The sequence below is a fragment of the Crocuta crocuta genome, unplaced genomic scaffold (assembly GCF_008692635.1).
Source record: "Crocuta crocuta isolate KB4526 unplaced genomic scaffold, BGI_CrCroc_1.0 scaffold35, whole genome shotgun sequence".
NCBI lineage: Eukaryota > Metazoa > Chordata > Mammalia > Carnivora > Hyaenidae > Crocuta > Crocuta crocuta.
Window position 1 is genome coordinate 7,473,069 of NW_027530625.1, and position 15,472 is coordinate 7,488,540.

The window sequence follows — 15,472 nt, forward strand, 5'->3', positions numbered from 1 at the left end:
TGCCCTCGGGGCAGGGCCGAGACCCCTGGGGTAGGGGGGAGCCTGTGGCCTGCAGCTGACCGAGTAGCCCCAGGCCTGATTCACTGTGGGCATCAGGGAACTGACTGCTGCACAGACCCTTCCTGTGGGAGGGGAGACGCATTTCCTGCCCGGGGGAGCCCAGGATGGAGTGAGCCAAAGGCACGGGCCCTTCTTAAGAGTCACTGATACTTAGTGAGCACCAACTGTATGCTCCGCAGCAACACGCCAAGATTGAGAGTAGGCAGTGGTCAGAGTTTGGACTCCGGGACCATGGTTCAAACTCCCACCTCTGCCTCTTCCCAGATGCATGGCCTTGGGCAGCTTCTCGACTCCTCTGTCCCTCAGTTTCCCCATCTGTAGAATGGGGATCCCAATAACCGGTGTCTGTGAGGATTCAGTGAGCTAACGCCTGGAAACTGAGTAGAACCCGTGTTTTCACCGCTTCAGCTGGGAGGCAGCTACCCAGAGAATCCCCACTTTCCAAACAAGGTAAGTGGGGCTCGGAGAGGCTTGGTGTGTGACCCAAACTCGTGCGAGTTACCTGGGACCCCTGGTCCACCGTCAGAGCCCACGCCCACTCCAGGACCTCTGGGCTCACCCACCTCCCATCCTTTCATAAGAAAATTCGCAGGAAAAGAAAGTTACTACTCTGCGGGCTTGGACCCCACGCAACCCCCTTTCATCACCTGTCGGCCCAGGGCAGGGCACAGGGCCACATCCTAGCCCCACGCTGTCCTGATGCCCCTGCTTCTCCGCGGGAAGGCAGGTCTGCAAGGTCCAGGGGAAAGGGGCCCATCTGAACACTAACTCCCCTTGTCACAGGGGCTTCTTCTGTTTTCCAGAAAGCCAGGCTGCCCCCAAGTCCTGCTCCCAGCCCAAGCCTCCTCATCACGGGGCGCAGCCAGGGGCACTTTGGGCCAGGCCTTGATGCCCCAGGGCTGCAGACAGCAGAGGACACGTCCACAAAGTGGCCCACCCCCGAATACTCTCACTCCCGTGGCCACAGTACAGGGCCATCGACCCCAAAATGAACCAGCACTGCAGAAACATCCAGATCCTAGCCAGGCCTACTTTAAAATTACATTTTATTTCTCTTTGTGAATATTTGTCGCTTTTTAAAAAGGTTGCTATTACATGTTCTTCAAGAGTCTTGTGCCTCCTGGTAAGTGCATTGGTTTGTTTTCACAGTACTCTCCACGACCATGGATGGTCCTTATTGCTGGAGGAGTGTGTCCACACCAGGAAAGGGGGACACGGAGGAATTGGGGACCCAGGTGAGAAGCCTGGGGTCTGTGCTCCTGACGGGGAGAAGGTCCAGGGACCAGACCCAAGCTAAGCTCGGTGAACTTGGCCGGACCTGCAGCTTCTCAGGGTCTTTCCGGCCCCTTCTTCAGACAGGCCAGGGGGGGCAGAGAGATAGGGGTGCGGGAGGGGCGGGGTGTCAGGTGAGCAGGGGCCCAGGCATGCNATGTGTGTGTTTGGGGGACACTGTCCCCAGTGGCCCAGGGCCACCCCTTACCTTTCTCTCCTGCCGCCGCCCCCTAGCACTGTAAGACCCTCTTCATGGTGACCCAGCCCAGAACCGGAACTCCGGCTTCCTGACCCCTCGCCCAGGGCCCTTCCTCCTTTTTTAGTGCAAGAAAGACCTGAGTGCAGAGAAGGGCCGCTCCGTTAGGCCAGGTCCTGTCCACGGCATCAGGACGCCGTCACCCTGGCCCCCGCGCCCCCCCACCCGGCCCTTCCCCAGAGGTAGAGCTGGGACCCCTCAGCCCCCTCCCTCGACGCTATGGCCTCCCTGGGCCACTGGGTCTCCGTCCACACCAAGGGGAACAGAGGGAAGGTCCTGGGCCTGACAAAGGGGCCCCAGGGCGGCTGTCAGCTGTCAGCAGCGGGGCTTGGGAGATAGTTTGGACGTGAAGCACCCCTTGAATGAGTGTGCCACCGCGTGCATAAGGGAGCAGAGCACGGTGACCCACGTCCCCCCACGCTGTCCCTGGGGCTCGTCCGAATGGCTCAGCAGCAGCAGAAATGAACTCTTTTTCTTTTCTGATGGTTTTCTGTGCTCGGGTATTCTCAGTTGGAAACCCAGGGCCGGGTGAGGTGGCTGAGGGGTTTGGCAAGCTTGAGGAAGGGGGCTTCTGTGGGGCGTCCCCCAAGGCTCCCGCAAGCAGCCTTCAAGGCAGAAAGCTTGGCGTTGCTCAGGGCCATCCTAGGGCTCCCGAGGGCCCTGGACCTGAGGGAAGGCGGCCCTCCAGACTGGCCACGCTGCCCCGACCAGCCCACGGGGTGGCCCCGACGCCCGTCAACCATGGCCCCACGTGGCGCCTGGGCGCCAGCCCGAGGCCCCGCTTTGCTTCCTTGAGGATCAGCAGCAGAGGGGTGTCTGCCGACGGCCTCCCCAGCCTCCCCAGATCCAGGACCACATATCCCGCCTCCCCCCAGGCAGCTTCCCCCCCAGCCTCCGACACTGGCGCCCAGAGCCCGTCGGCAGCTTCCCCCCGAGCGCCCAGGAGGGGCATCCCTCGAGAAGGAGCCAGAAGGGAAGTTACCTTTCTTACCTTGGAACTAAATCTGGCTCAAGGTGGCTGGCCCTCCAGGCGTTTGGGGCCAGTGTGGATGGAAAAGGAAAGGGCAGACCCATCTGTGGCTGGGTGCTGAGGACTGAGATGGGGAAAACGCCTTGGGCTCAACCCTCCCTCTCTCCTCCGAGATCCACCCCAGGCAAGTTAAGGCTGCCGAGAAGAGAGAGGAGAGAAGCAGAGATACCTTCTCCGCAGGCATGGGGTGGGATGGGGGGCGGGGCACAGCGGTTTCCACCTGAGCCCGAGAGAAGGGGGCTCGTTAGGTGGCCTGTCTGGTTTCGTTTCTGCTGAAACGAAAGAACGAGCAGCTGGTTTTAGGTCTAAATCTGTCCCCCTGTCCCTCTCCCAAGCCGCCCGGGGAGGAGGGTCCAGGTGCCCTCTCTCTCTGCCCTGGCCCGGCCCCCTCCCACACCTCCAGCGGAAGGTGAACAGTCCGGTAGAAAAGAGATTGGGCTTCCTTTGTTTTGGGCTTTTTTTCCTTTAAATTCAGCTTAAGGCAGAAGTTTGGCAAAGCGAGTCTACGTAAGGCCGCGTGACGGAGGAGGAGGGGAGCTGCCATGGGGGGGGACCGCCACTCACAGATCAGCAGCAGTGCCGGTCAGGGTCACGACCAGCTCCGCCTCCTCCCACCCCTGAACCTCGTAAAGAGGTGTTTAAAAAAAAGAAGAAAAAGAAGAAGAACTGAAAAAGCTGTTGTTTCGGGGAGGCTTGCAAGTGAATGACTGAAATTGCCAGGGAAGGAGGGCCAAGGTGAAGGGGCATGTGGGCGCCAGGCGTCCCTGCCGGGCCTCCCCCTCCCCGAAAGGAAGCAGGTGCCAAGGGGGCTGGGGGAGGCCACCCCGGGGCATTTGCACAGTGAGATCCGCCCGCTCGAGAAGGTAGAGTGGTTGTATTTTGCTGAATGACTGAGAGTCTATGTGGGTGTGGGTTGGAGCAGTGTTATTATTCGAGTCTAGCCTAGCGGGGTGCCCTGGCCGTTACCGGTGTTTGGGCGGGATCACCACGAGGGGCTGCCCGTACTTGGGCCGCCACATGAGGACCTGAGCGTCGTTGGCATTGGGCTTGACCAGGGCGCTGGGCGGTATCGGCTCATTCTTGCTCAGGATCTTGGGCTGGTCCTGGGCGATGGGCTCCCGCAGCCTGGCGCGCTGGCCCAGCGGCCGGTTGGGGTTCACCTCGATGCTCAGCTGCATCCGCCAGTGCAGCGTCTGCAAAATGATCATGTCATTGGTCGAGGTATTGGTGGCCACCAGCCACGTGGTGAAGCTCTGGTCCCGGTAGATGTTGGTCAGTTTGGCCACGTTGCTCTCACTGACGGGCACGGCCCACGTGACGCTGGGGTAGAAGTTGTCGTTCATACTGATGATGAACTTGGAGTCTCTCTTGGTGGGGCCCACGATGGTGCACGTCTCCGTGGTGTTGCCGTACCAGGGGTAGTTCACTCCGTCCGAGTCGCTGATGGCCTCGATCTTGCCCTCCTGGAGGTCCGGGAGCTCCCAGCTGGACCTGAGGACGGGAAGGCCAGTTTACTCAGTCAGCCACGCACCAGGCTGCTTACCTCCCGGGGGCGGGCGCCAGACATCCACCGTCACGTCTGGGCTCCCCCAGACACAGCCCCCGTCAAAGCCACATCCTGTTCTCCGGCACCATCTCAAATCGGTCACTGCAACTGTTACTATGACAATAGCTCTCAGGCAGAAGAGGAGGCCAACCTGTCCCAAATTACTCTGGGGACACATGCTACCGTGGGGCGTGGCTGGCGGCACCGGCAGCAGCAGCTGGGGACCCCATCCCTTAGACACTCATCAACAGTCATATCCATCCGATAAAGTGAAGGCAAGGGGTGGATTTTTTTCCCAAACAGCAAGGCCTGGGACCCAGGCGGCCAGACTCCATCCAGGGTTGCTTCCGCCCGAGCACCTATGATACCAAAGGTCAGGACGTGCTGCACCCAGAATTCTGCACAACCGAGTAAGCCAGCGGCCCTCTCCAGAACCCACGACTTTGGACAATGCATTCTGGTTCACAGTAGCATTGTTCGCAGTGGCCCAAAGATGGAAGAAACCCAAGCGCCCGTTCACGGGGCAACGGGTAAACAAAACGGCGTCTCTCCACACCATGGAATATTCTTCGGCCTCAGAAAGGAAGGAAACTTTGCAATATGCTACAGCACAGGTGAACCTTGAAGACACCGTGCTGCGTAAAATAAGTCATACACAAAAGGATAGATACTGTAGGATTCTGCATGTAGGAGGTCTCCCTGGGCCACCAAATTCACGGGCACAGAAAGTGGAGCAGTGGATGCCAGGGCAGTGGGGGTGGGGAGTCAACGGTGCATGGGTGCAGAGCTCCAGGTGGAGAGGATGGAAAGGTTCCGGAAACAGACAATGATGCGCATGTACTGAACGCCACTGAACTCAAAAATGGTTAAGACGGTGAATTTCATTAGGCAGAACTTATCGCTATAAAGAGAGGCACTCCTCTGCCAAAATGCATCATCTCATGTTAGCGATGAGCAAATCTGGGGCCCCTCTGGGAGGGGGTGAAGAGGCATGTGATTTTGCCAATTCTCCTGTTCATTTCATTTCTCTCTTCTGTTCGTTTCATTGAAAAAGTCACAAATTAGGGTACCACCTGCCTACCAGGCCGTCTCCTGCCCGGGGCCCTGAGCTCATCAAACTCCCAGGGAACTGGGGCAGCGGCTGCAGCGGCCTCCCATTTCTTAAGTCCCTACCAGGCCCCAAGAGCCACGAGGCCACAGCAGCCCCGGGTGGGGGGGGTCACGGTCGTGAGCCTGTTGAGCCGGCTCTCCTCACAGGCGGGGATCATGGGCCAGAGAAGGAGTTTGGGCTNGAAAGTAAACTTGCAGAAGGAAATGTGTCTTCAATGGCTCCCTTTCATTTCCTAAGAGCTGGCTTGTTTTGAGGGAGTGGGCTCTGCACCAGCACGGACCCCCTCACCCCCAGCCTCAGGTTTCTTTTCCTCCACCAGCCCTGAAATGCCCGAGCCTTGGCTCAGTCACAGGCAGATGACGGTCCTCATGAGCCAGCAGACAGCCGTGCCTCATGTGGGATATTACTCAGAATCAGGTTCCGGGACATTTGTCTTCAAATCATCACAGGCCGGCATGGGCTGCCTCTGTTCCCCGGGGCCCCAGGCCCCATCCCCGCCATCGAGGAGGTGGGAGGGAACGCGGTTACAGGCACGAGTTCTGCGGGACCCACACCAACCTGGATCCAGCCTCAGTCCAGCCACTAGCTCTAATTACGTTACAAATCTCTGAGCCTCCGTTTTCTCATCAGTTAACTGTGGATAGTCCTACGCACCTTGCAGAGTTTTTGTGATGATTAAATGCATCGATATAAACATATAAATGGCAATACATAGAAGCTTCCAGAAACCATGTTGAGAGGCCTTGAGAGGCGTGCCAGCCCTGACCAATTGCAGCCTTTTTGATTATACATGGATTATACATGCTTGGAAGGGAATGAACTTCATGCAGTTACTGCCTCTTCTCAGATTCCCTGTTTGCTCTGGAATGACCTTGAACTTCAAGGCAGACCCTTGGTTCTTTGCTCCATGGCACGGAGGGGCGAGGTGGGGCCCCAGCCCTGCACACCCTGAACCTTCTCTCTTTTGCACAGCAGAGGTACCACGGGGAGACTGTGGTGGACAGAGGCCACTTAAAGGTGTGAGCAAGGCTCCCAGGGCTGTGCACACACACGTCTGAATCAGGATCTTCACTCTCCCTCCCATCCCCTGCTTGTGGCAATCCCCAGCCATCATCCACTCACCAAACATTTGCAGAGCACCCGTCATCAAGTCTGCAGAGCACCAGCCACCAGAGCACCCTGCACCCTCCGGGCCCCTGGCACCATCCTGAATGCTCTGCACCCCCTTCTCCTTTGCCTTCACCCTGGCCAGGACCCCTCCCCTCCTCCCAGAAGCCCTAGTGAGCTTGTAAAAACACAAATCTGTTTGCACGTCCCTCCTTCCAACCCTGTTAAACATTCTATGACTCCTCATGGCCCTTAGAGCCGAAGCATTTGAAGCCCAGGACCCCTCATGCGCACGCGCGCGCGCACACACACACGTGTGTGCCCAGCTCCCCCCTACCCGCCCCCCCCAGGCTCCAGACCTCCAGCTCCTCTCATGGGCTGTGCCCCTCCTGCCTCCTCCTGTCTGGAGCCTTCTGCCAGGACGTGTCCCTCCTCCTCCTGTGCCCCTCAGTGCTCCTCATGGCTCAGCTCTGGAGCCCCCCAGAGAAGCCCACGCCGACCCAACCCACACGGCCAGGAGTCCCCGCAGCCGAGGCCATTCAGTCCTCACCCTGGCGCTCCCTGGCACATGCACAGGGGAGATTAAATAACCATGTGACCATTTGCTGATGGAGGGCAGGGGCCAGGCCCCCAGGATTTAGGCAAATACACGTTGGTGGCCTGGGTCAGAAACCAACCTGGGCCTGGGCCCCCAAAGGGAGTCTCCTTAAGGAGTTGAGAGTGCCCAACACTGCCCCTGTTTGTGCATCGTCCCTACTGGGGGGGCTGCCCCCGGGGTGGCCGTTCTCGACACCCCCTGTCCCTGCAGCGACGCCGGTGACAACGGCCAAGTTCCCTAAGCACGTCGGATGCGCCAGGTACCCTACGTCCATACGTCCCTCCAGGGCTTCTCCTCAGCTACCCTGGGGCCAAGTCGGAGGTGCACGTTTTATACAAGACGCTTGGGGATAGTACGGGCCCAGCTCAAGGTCACAGCACCACAGAGCGGCCGGGCGGGGACCCACAGCCTGAATGAGCTCCTGGCCAGCGGCTTTCAAAAGACCCTCCCTCAGCACGTGCACATAAATGCGTACACACACATGCACAGATGCACACACACGTGTGCACATATGTACATACACATGCGTGCGTGCACATACACACAGAGGCCCTTACCCACAGGACTCCAGCAGACCCTGGCCCAACACTCACACACACATATGCACATACACATGCGTGCGTGCACACACACAGAGGCCCTTACCCACAGGACTCCAGCAGACCCTGGCCCAACACTCACACACACATATGCACATACACATGCGTGCGTGCACACACACACAAGCTCTGAGCATCACGACTGACAGAGAGTGTGGGTCTGAAGAGGTTATAAAGTCCTTCCCTGGAGACCGAGGAGGGTGGAGGCGGTGCTGAGGGCCACCCCTGGGGGCCAGGGGACATCACCCCGTGGCTTCAGGCTCAGCCACCAGCCAGGAGCTGGCCCAGGGCAAACGTCTCTCGGTGGAGGGTGAAGGAAACCCAGGTTGCCCAGGGCGGTGCCTGGGACGGAAGGTGAGGCTGGCCCCTTCAGTGACCTTGGACAACAGAGCACACCTCTCTCAGCTCCTCCAGAGAGCCTGAAGGGGTCTCCCCCCAAAACAGATAGCCCCTCACGCCCCCAGGGTTCCCCCACCTCTCCCGGGGCTTGGATTGCGTCTTGAGTTCTGGGCCCCAGAGCCAGACTGGACCCAGACAGGGTCTGAGAGCAGAGTTTCCAAACTTTGCATCTCTGTTCATTCTGGTCCCGTCTACATTCTACACAGCTCCGGTAGTGGTATTCACTTTAATCTTTTCCTTAAAACCAATCCTTTAAAAACTATATTTAGTTTTTCCTAAGAAACACATGGCAATAACACATTGGGTATCCTTGATACATTTTTTTCCTAATATGTGTTCCAATAAATACGTCACTTTGGATTACAGTTGTACCGGGGGCGCCTGGGGGGCTCAGTCAGTGAAACGCCGACTTCAGCTCAGGTCGTGATCTCACGGTGTGTGAGTTCACGACCCGCGTCGGGCTCTGTGCTGACAGCTCAGAACCTGGAGCCCCTGCTTCGGATCATGTGTCTCCATCTCTCTCGGCCCCTCCCCTGCTCGCGCGCTCTCTCTCTCTCTCTCTCTCTCAAAAATAAACATTGAACTACAATTGTATTTAGGCTTAAATAAGTTCACTTCAGTATTATTTCACATCCCACAACTGACACCTGTTAGACACTCTGAGAAACTCATTTACAGACAAGGATTTGAGGCGTGAGGAAGAGAGGGCTGCCCGGACGGAGACTTTTCTGCCCACGCTGGTCTCGGGGCCTCAGATGGACTTCGTGGGCACCGAGGACTTATCTCGCCCAGCCCCCAGTTTTACAGATTTCACAGTTCTGTGCAAAAAGTTTAAATTTTGTACAATTTGCAAAAAGTCCAAATCCTGTAAAACTTTGCCACTGGGAGCCCAGGGTCCTGATTTCTGCCCCGTGCGGCCGCCCACCAGGCCGGCCCCTTCCCACCAGGCACCTGATCTCTGAGGGAGGGTCTGGGGTGTCCCCNACTAACAGTGTCTAACGTTAATTTTTAGTTATAAAAGCTGTGTTTCTCTTAAAAACAAAAAATCGCTGTGGGGAAGTGTACGAAGTGAGAAAGGAAAGCCACATCTTCCACGCTGCCCCCACCTTGCTGAGGTTACTCACCGCACCAGACTTCGGTAAACATCCTTCTAGACCTTTCTCTGCATAGACACGCAGTACGTGTTCCTGTTCACGGTGTTTTCTTTTTAACAAAAACAGGTTCCTACCCTACATATTTTACAACCTCGGAAAAAAATGTTTTATTTATTTTATTTTCCAGAGAGAGAGAGTGAGTGAGCGCACAAGCAGGGGAGGGGCAGAGAGAAGGAGACAGAGGATCCCAAGCAGACTCCGAGCTGTCAGCACAGAGCCCGACGCAGGGCTCGACTTCTCGAACGGTGAGATCATGACCTGAGCCGAAGTCGGATGCTTCACCGACTGAGCCACCCAGGCGCCCCCTTATATATATATAATATATAATTTAATTTATATATATAAATAATATAATATATATAATAAATTATATATATAATATATAATATAATAAAATATATATATATATTTTTTTAATTTTCTCCAGTGCTGGAGCTCTCATCTCATCTATACCCCCCTTCTGCCCTGGCTCTTCCATTCATGACTTAGGCAGGTCTCTGTCAGACAAACTCTACAGGAAGAACAGCACTGAAAGGCATGAAGGTTTGAAACGGTAACAGCCAGCCAAACTCACCTTCTAGACGCTGCCTAAACTGTACCCCCTCAAACAGCGTGGGAGACTGTCCAGTGCCCCCCAACCCCAACACTGGGCATTAGTGATCAGTTTCATTTTCACCCAGAGCCGATCAGCAAGGAACAAAGGATCTCGGGACTTAACGTGTTATTTCCCCGATTACTGGGGCCGCCCGGTGCCTCTTCGCACGTCTCTGGGCGCAGCCAGCTTTTGTTTTCGGCACTAGAAGGTGAGGGTTGGAGCCATCGCTTGGCCGGGGTGGGTCCGTGGGGAGCTCTCTTTGGGCCGGGCAGTCCCCCTCGCTTCCTCCCGCCCCAAAGCCTGGAAACAAGGACTTCCCTCTCCCACCCACGCCGCCCTTGCCTCCGCCAGGGCCCAGCAGATGGGGGAGGCAGCCTTCCGGTCCCAGAGAGGAAGCTTCATCCTCGATTGTTCTGTGGGGGCCCCCGGCTGCAGGAAGAGGCCACGAGGTCACCCGCTGGAGCAGAGCAAGCCTCCTTGGACAAGTGGCCTCGGGTCCCAGAGGCTGTTTCCTCGTCATAGGAGGAGGACCCCATGACGTCCTTGGGGGACCAGGGGAGCCCAGGCAGCTCTGTCCCTCACCCGGCTCCAGCGTCCTGCCACCCGCCTGTGGCCTCAGTCCCTCCACCCTGGCCTGGCAGGTGTCCCCGCATGTGCTGGCTGGAAATACCCTCGCAGGGCTCATCGCTCAAGGCTCTCACGCTGTAGGCGGGTCTGCGACCCCCAACCCCAGAAGGGAGAGCGGCTCGACTACAGCCATCTTTCCGATGACTCCGCCTGGCATCCCAGATTTAATGATGAGCTACTAGTAGCTGTGAAACTGCCGCCTGCCACGGATCGAGTGTATGGTGCGTGCCAGGCGCTGTGCTGGGCTCTTACCACGCACTGTCTCATCTAACCCCTCACAGCAACCCAGGGAGGGAAGGGACCATTCTCCCCATTTCATAGATGGGAACAGAGAGGCTCGGAAAGGCTAAGGGACTGGTGGCAAGGTCACAGTGCCCGTGTAGGATCCGCACCCGACTGGACCAGGTGGGCAAGCGTGTGGGGAGGTGGCGCTGTCCACCCTGAGAGACCCTCTCTCTGGAGCTATTCCCCCCCTTCAGCCCCAAGTCTGCTCTTTGGCTTCGGCCGTGGATCAGCCTCCCAGGGGGGCTCCAGAGAAGGGCAAACGAGGGACAACATGAAACGTCTCCCACGTGGGCTAGAAACTGTGGCTTGTCACTTAGAAGGCTGTGCCAGCTGACAGGTGGTGGCTGAAGAATTGTGGAGGATGGGGTTGTGAAGACAGGTGTCGTCAACAGTTGGGGGGGTGGCTTTTAAAGCAATGTGGGCTGGCCTGAAAGCCATATAGAATCCTGTGAGGTTGACACAGAGAAACTCAGCATTTCATGGCTCTCGCCTGGAGGAGTCGGGGAATGACTGAGGTGGCATGTGTGGCTGGCTGCTCCACTCCAAATATTTTAAGCCCGGGATGTCCTTCTGCAAAGTTCTCCTGGATTAGAGATTAATTTTAAGCAGGGATAATGTCGAGGGATATTACGGGCTTCGGTTAAGGATCTGGAATTAATATTTTGAATACAAGCCCATTTATAAGGAACAGAAGCCCTAACCTTGACCTCTGCCACCTGGCAGCCCTCTCCAGCGGCCACTGAGGCCCAGGGCATGGGTTTCATTCTAATTATCCCGATGGCCTGGGTCCAGGCCAGCGGTTCTCCATCAGGGGTGGCTCTGCACCACCCCTCCCCGGGACATCGGGCAGTGTCTGGAGACAGTCTGGTCGTCACAGCAGAGGCGGAGTGCTCCTGGCATTGAGTGAGACCCTGCCCCACAGCCCACGGGACACAGGACAGGGGCGGCTGGGGCCTGCCTGCCTGAAGTCTCTGCTAGTCCCACCTTGACTGCTCCTCGCTGTCGTGTCGTGGGGCTTAAAGACAGGAAAAAGCAGGGGCGCCTGGATGGCTCAGTCGGTTGAGCATCTGAGCCTCTGACTTCAGCTCAGGTCATGACCTCATGGTTCGTGAGTTCGAGCCCCGCGTCGGGCTCTGTGCTGACAGCTCAGAGCCTGGAGCCTGCTTCGGATTCTGTGTCTCCCTCTTTCTGCCCCTCCCCTGCTCGTGCTCTCTCTCCTCTCTCTCTCTCTCTCTAAATTGAATAAACATTAATTTTAAAAAAATAGGGAAAAGCGTAGTTTGGGGTTGGTAAGATCACACCTAAAAGCTTCCTTTTCCATTCAGGAAGGAGCAGACATCAGGCTTTCCCTAAACAAGCCCTTCTCATTTGCAGGCCGCCGGTCGAATCAGATCAGAGGAGCCGCGCTCTCTAATTCCACTTTTTAATACAACTTTGCCGGTTAATGGTAAGTGGGGCTGCCTCCACTCAGCATCTCAGCCACAGGGTGGTCACCAAGCACTGTCCTCTCCCTGGCCCCCCAGAGCCACCTGCGGGGAATTCTCTCCTGATCCGCCCTGGCGGCTGTGACACGCACACGAGGTGACCGGCCAGGGATCGCTCCACACGGCCCCGTCCAGACAGCCTTGGTCTCTGCCCTCTCTCTGGGGCTGGTCTTGCCCCAGCCGGGAGGGTGGACACGGAAGAGCAGCTGGCAGGNCAAAGGGAAGCCAATGGAGAGCACACAAAACGGCCCTCCACCTCTGAAACCTCAAATCATCCGGGACTGGCACCATTTTTAAATTTCTAAAAGTCAGGAAGTGGGTGCTGTGTGAAAGAGGGAGACCTGGGCTCAGAAGACACTTCACTCCCAGGAGAAGTCTGATCTGGCCAAATTCAGCCCCGATTCTCAACTTTTTCTAGACACCATAGCCGGTCTCTGCCCCCCAACCCACCGCCCCCAATCCCGAGAGAATAATGATCACGTCATAACAACATTAAAGATCACCACGGGCTCGACGCAGTGCCGACTGCTTGACAAACGTCATCGCTCACAAGTCTCGCAGTAAGCTATAGGGCAAGGGCTGTGAGTGGCCCTGCGTGCAGATGAGGAAACCGAGGGTCAGAGTGGCTGAGGTCACACACCCTGGAAAGTGGCGGAGCCTGGACTCCCGCCCAGGTCTGCCTGATTGCAGTCTAGGTGCGCACTGGGCTCCGCTAGCCAGGGACCAAGGACTGGCACAGACAGGGAAAGTCATGTCAGGCCTCCAGCCTCAGGCCTGCCTCCCGGCAATAGTGCCCGCAAGCTCTCAGAGCCACGGAATGGAGGCTTTAAGCCCCTGTGCCCAGATGGGGGAGCGGAGGCCCCGGCCGGGCCTGCTGCCTCTCCTCAGCACTCAGCCCCTTCGGGTCTCCCCCGCTTCCTCCTGGGGCTCGTATCTTCCCACGGTCAGCAAGACCCTCTGCCTTCCCTCCCCCTTCTCGGGAAGAACGCAGGCTTTGCCTAAAACTCCTAGAAAACCCTCTGCCTCTGAGTCTTCTCAATTGCCCCCGATCCTTTGCACGGTCCCAAAAGGCTTCCGGCTTAAGGCTTCCTAGGATAGAGTCCACACCGAACAACTAAGAATCGTGTCTCCCTTCTTGCAACGGAAAAGTCAGCACCCTACCCCCAACCCCCCCAACGCCAGACACACACACACACACACACACACACACACACACACACACACCCCGGGTCAAAAGCCACTTTGGAGAAGTAAAGGGCTTTGGGTACAGACATCAGGTTGACGGAGGACATGCGCCCCGGTGAGGTGATCCCGGTTACACCTTCATTTTACGCTTTCCCACGTTTCTCTCGTTTGCCTGACAACTTCAGACATTAAGGAGAAGCAGCAAGACTTAGTGCCCCGCCACCCCCATCCCCTTCCCAGTGCCTCTCATTTCGGAGGGGCCCGTGAAAAGGTCCAAGTCCTGGGGACCTCCCCCCTGCTCTGCTCCTCACTTGAAGAACTGGGGAGCAGTGTGCACCCCGAGAGGCCGGCCGTGGGACAGCGTCCACACCCAGGCCCCGGCACGGTTGGGAAGCCTTCCTCGGGGCCCGCCTCGCTCTCTCCGAGGGACCTCGTGCTCGGAAACGGCTATTTTCACGTCCCTATCTCAGCACGGCCCTGGAGGCTAAGTGGCTTCCCTTTCTGCCCACCTCTATGCTTTCCACCCCCCAAGATGACCGTCCCCAGAACCCCGGCACATGGCAGGAGAGAGGGCCCTGGCTCCCCATGTCCTGCACCAAGACACGCATTGTTCTGGGAACGTTCTGGACACCAGGCTGGAGAGAAGAGGCCGGCGGGCTCCTCTCGGCCGTGAGGGCCCCCTCTCGAGCCTTCTAGACACCAACACAGGATGTCTAGCGGCCTGCTGCCTCGGGGAGAGAGAAATGCTATACCGTGAAGCAGAGTGGCTTCGAAAACAAGCCACGGTCTCAAACAAAACACCAGAGGAACACAGAGCTGTCTCCCCACCCGGGGCCTGATGTGCCGTGTGAAAACACTGCAGAGACAAGTTCAAGCCCAGCACAAAGCGCTGTCTGAGTGACTACAGAGGCATCAGAGGGTCCCCCTCTCTCCTGAGCGTCCGCCCCTGTACCTCTCGGGGAGGCCTGAGGCCCCCAGGGGTGGGGGCAAGCCTCAGCCTCCCGAGCAGCCCCAGGACAGCTCACTTATTTTGCCAAAGAGGCACCTGGTGGAACGCACCTCTGCTTTCTCGGCATCCAGCAGGGAGGGACGCGTGAACTCCAGGGGCCCGTGACAGTGGGAGGTAAGGTCCCAGAGCCATGACCCCATCTGAATCAACAGGCAAACCCTTGAGACCCCCTGGCCAAGGAGGACACGGGGTCAGCCTCCCGTAACTGCCTAAAGCCCCCCTCCCACCCTGGCTGGGCCCCTCTCCAGCCCCCACTCCCCCCCACCCCAGGCCTCCGAGCTCCCCACGCGGAGCAGCCCCCCACAGCTTGCGCCCGGGCGCTACTCACATGCCCTGTTCCCCGTACTGATTGTAGAACTCCATGTGGCTGCATGCCTGGATCCAGCCCACGATCCAGGTCTCTTTCTTGGGGATGGGTGGCATGACCACCTGGGCCGAGGCACGGAAGTGGGGTGTCCGGTAGCGGAGCACCACGCTGGAGGACTCATCGATGCTGGTGGGGATGGGGTCAATAGAGGCCTTCACGTCGATCACGGTGATGCCTTCCCTGAAAACTCTGGCTTTGCCTCCGATGCTCTGGATACAGCCCATGGCACAAAGCAGCGCTCTGATCTCCAGGGAAGGCCAGCAGTCCCAGAGAAAACTGGGCATTGAAAGGATGGAGCTTATGGGACCCAGGGCAGACAGCACTGCTCTCCAATCTCAAATCTCCAGACCCGTATCCATAGGATAGAAAAACTCACTGAGGAGAGGGGGTTTGCATATCACTACCTCGGGCCTGCTTATAAATAAGGATTTCTTTGCATTTCCAGAGCCCTGGGTTCTATCTTCTTCTGCTAGCAGTGGACAAAAACCACCGATATTCTTTGGGTTAAAAAAAGGAAAGTTTGGAGGCTAATGGATAGTCATGTTGTTCGGACATCCAGCCCGTCCGTGCCTCACACGCGGGGAACGCAGCTCCGAGACGCTCCCTGAAGTCCTCGGGCGGCGAAGGCGAACGCCGGCAGACACATAAATAAGGAAGGCTCCGTCCCCCGCGCGGCGCCGGCACCCTCGCTGCACTTCCTGGCCCCTGCCTTCCGCACGCGCTCGCTCGGGGCGCACGCACCGGCCGCTCGCCCAACGGGGCCCAATCAATGGAAGAGCAGTTTCCGT

General features: G+C 57.7%; 1 protein-coding gene across 1 annotated transcript; it reads right to left on the reverse strand.

Annotated features, from left to right (window-relative positions):
• Window positions 1–3,057: 3,057 nt before the first annotated feature.
• On the reverse strand, window positions 3,058–15,466 carry FAM78A (family with sequence similarity 78 member A). Its single transcript, XM_077768401.1, has 2 exons — window positions 14,646–15,466; window positions 3,058–4,109 (listed from the first exon to the last, which is right to left on the reverse strand). Exons 1-2 carry the CDS (start codon window positions 14,966–14,968, stop codon window positions 3,581–3,583), a joined length of 852 nt encoding a protein of 283 aa, XP_077624527.1. The 5' UTR covers window positions 14,969–15,466; the 3' UTR covers window positions 3,058–3,580.
• Window positions 15,467–15,472: the final 6 nt, after the last annotated feature.

Excerpts from the sequence above, each read along its gene's own strand:
- FAM78A (XM_077768401.1), bottom strand. The coding sequence starts at position 14,968 with ATGCCCAGTTTTCTCTGGGACTGCTGGCCTTCCCTGGAGATCAGAGCG. Across the intron at positions 4,110-14,645 it reads CAGTACGGGGAACAGGGCAT|GTCCAGCTGGGAGCTCCCGG; the intron begins GTGAGTAGCGCC and ends TCCCGTCCTCAG.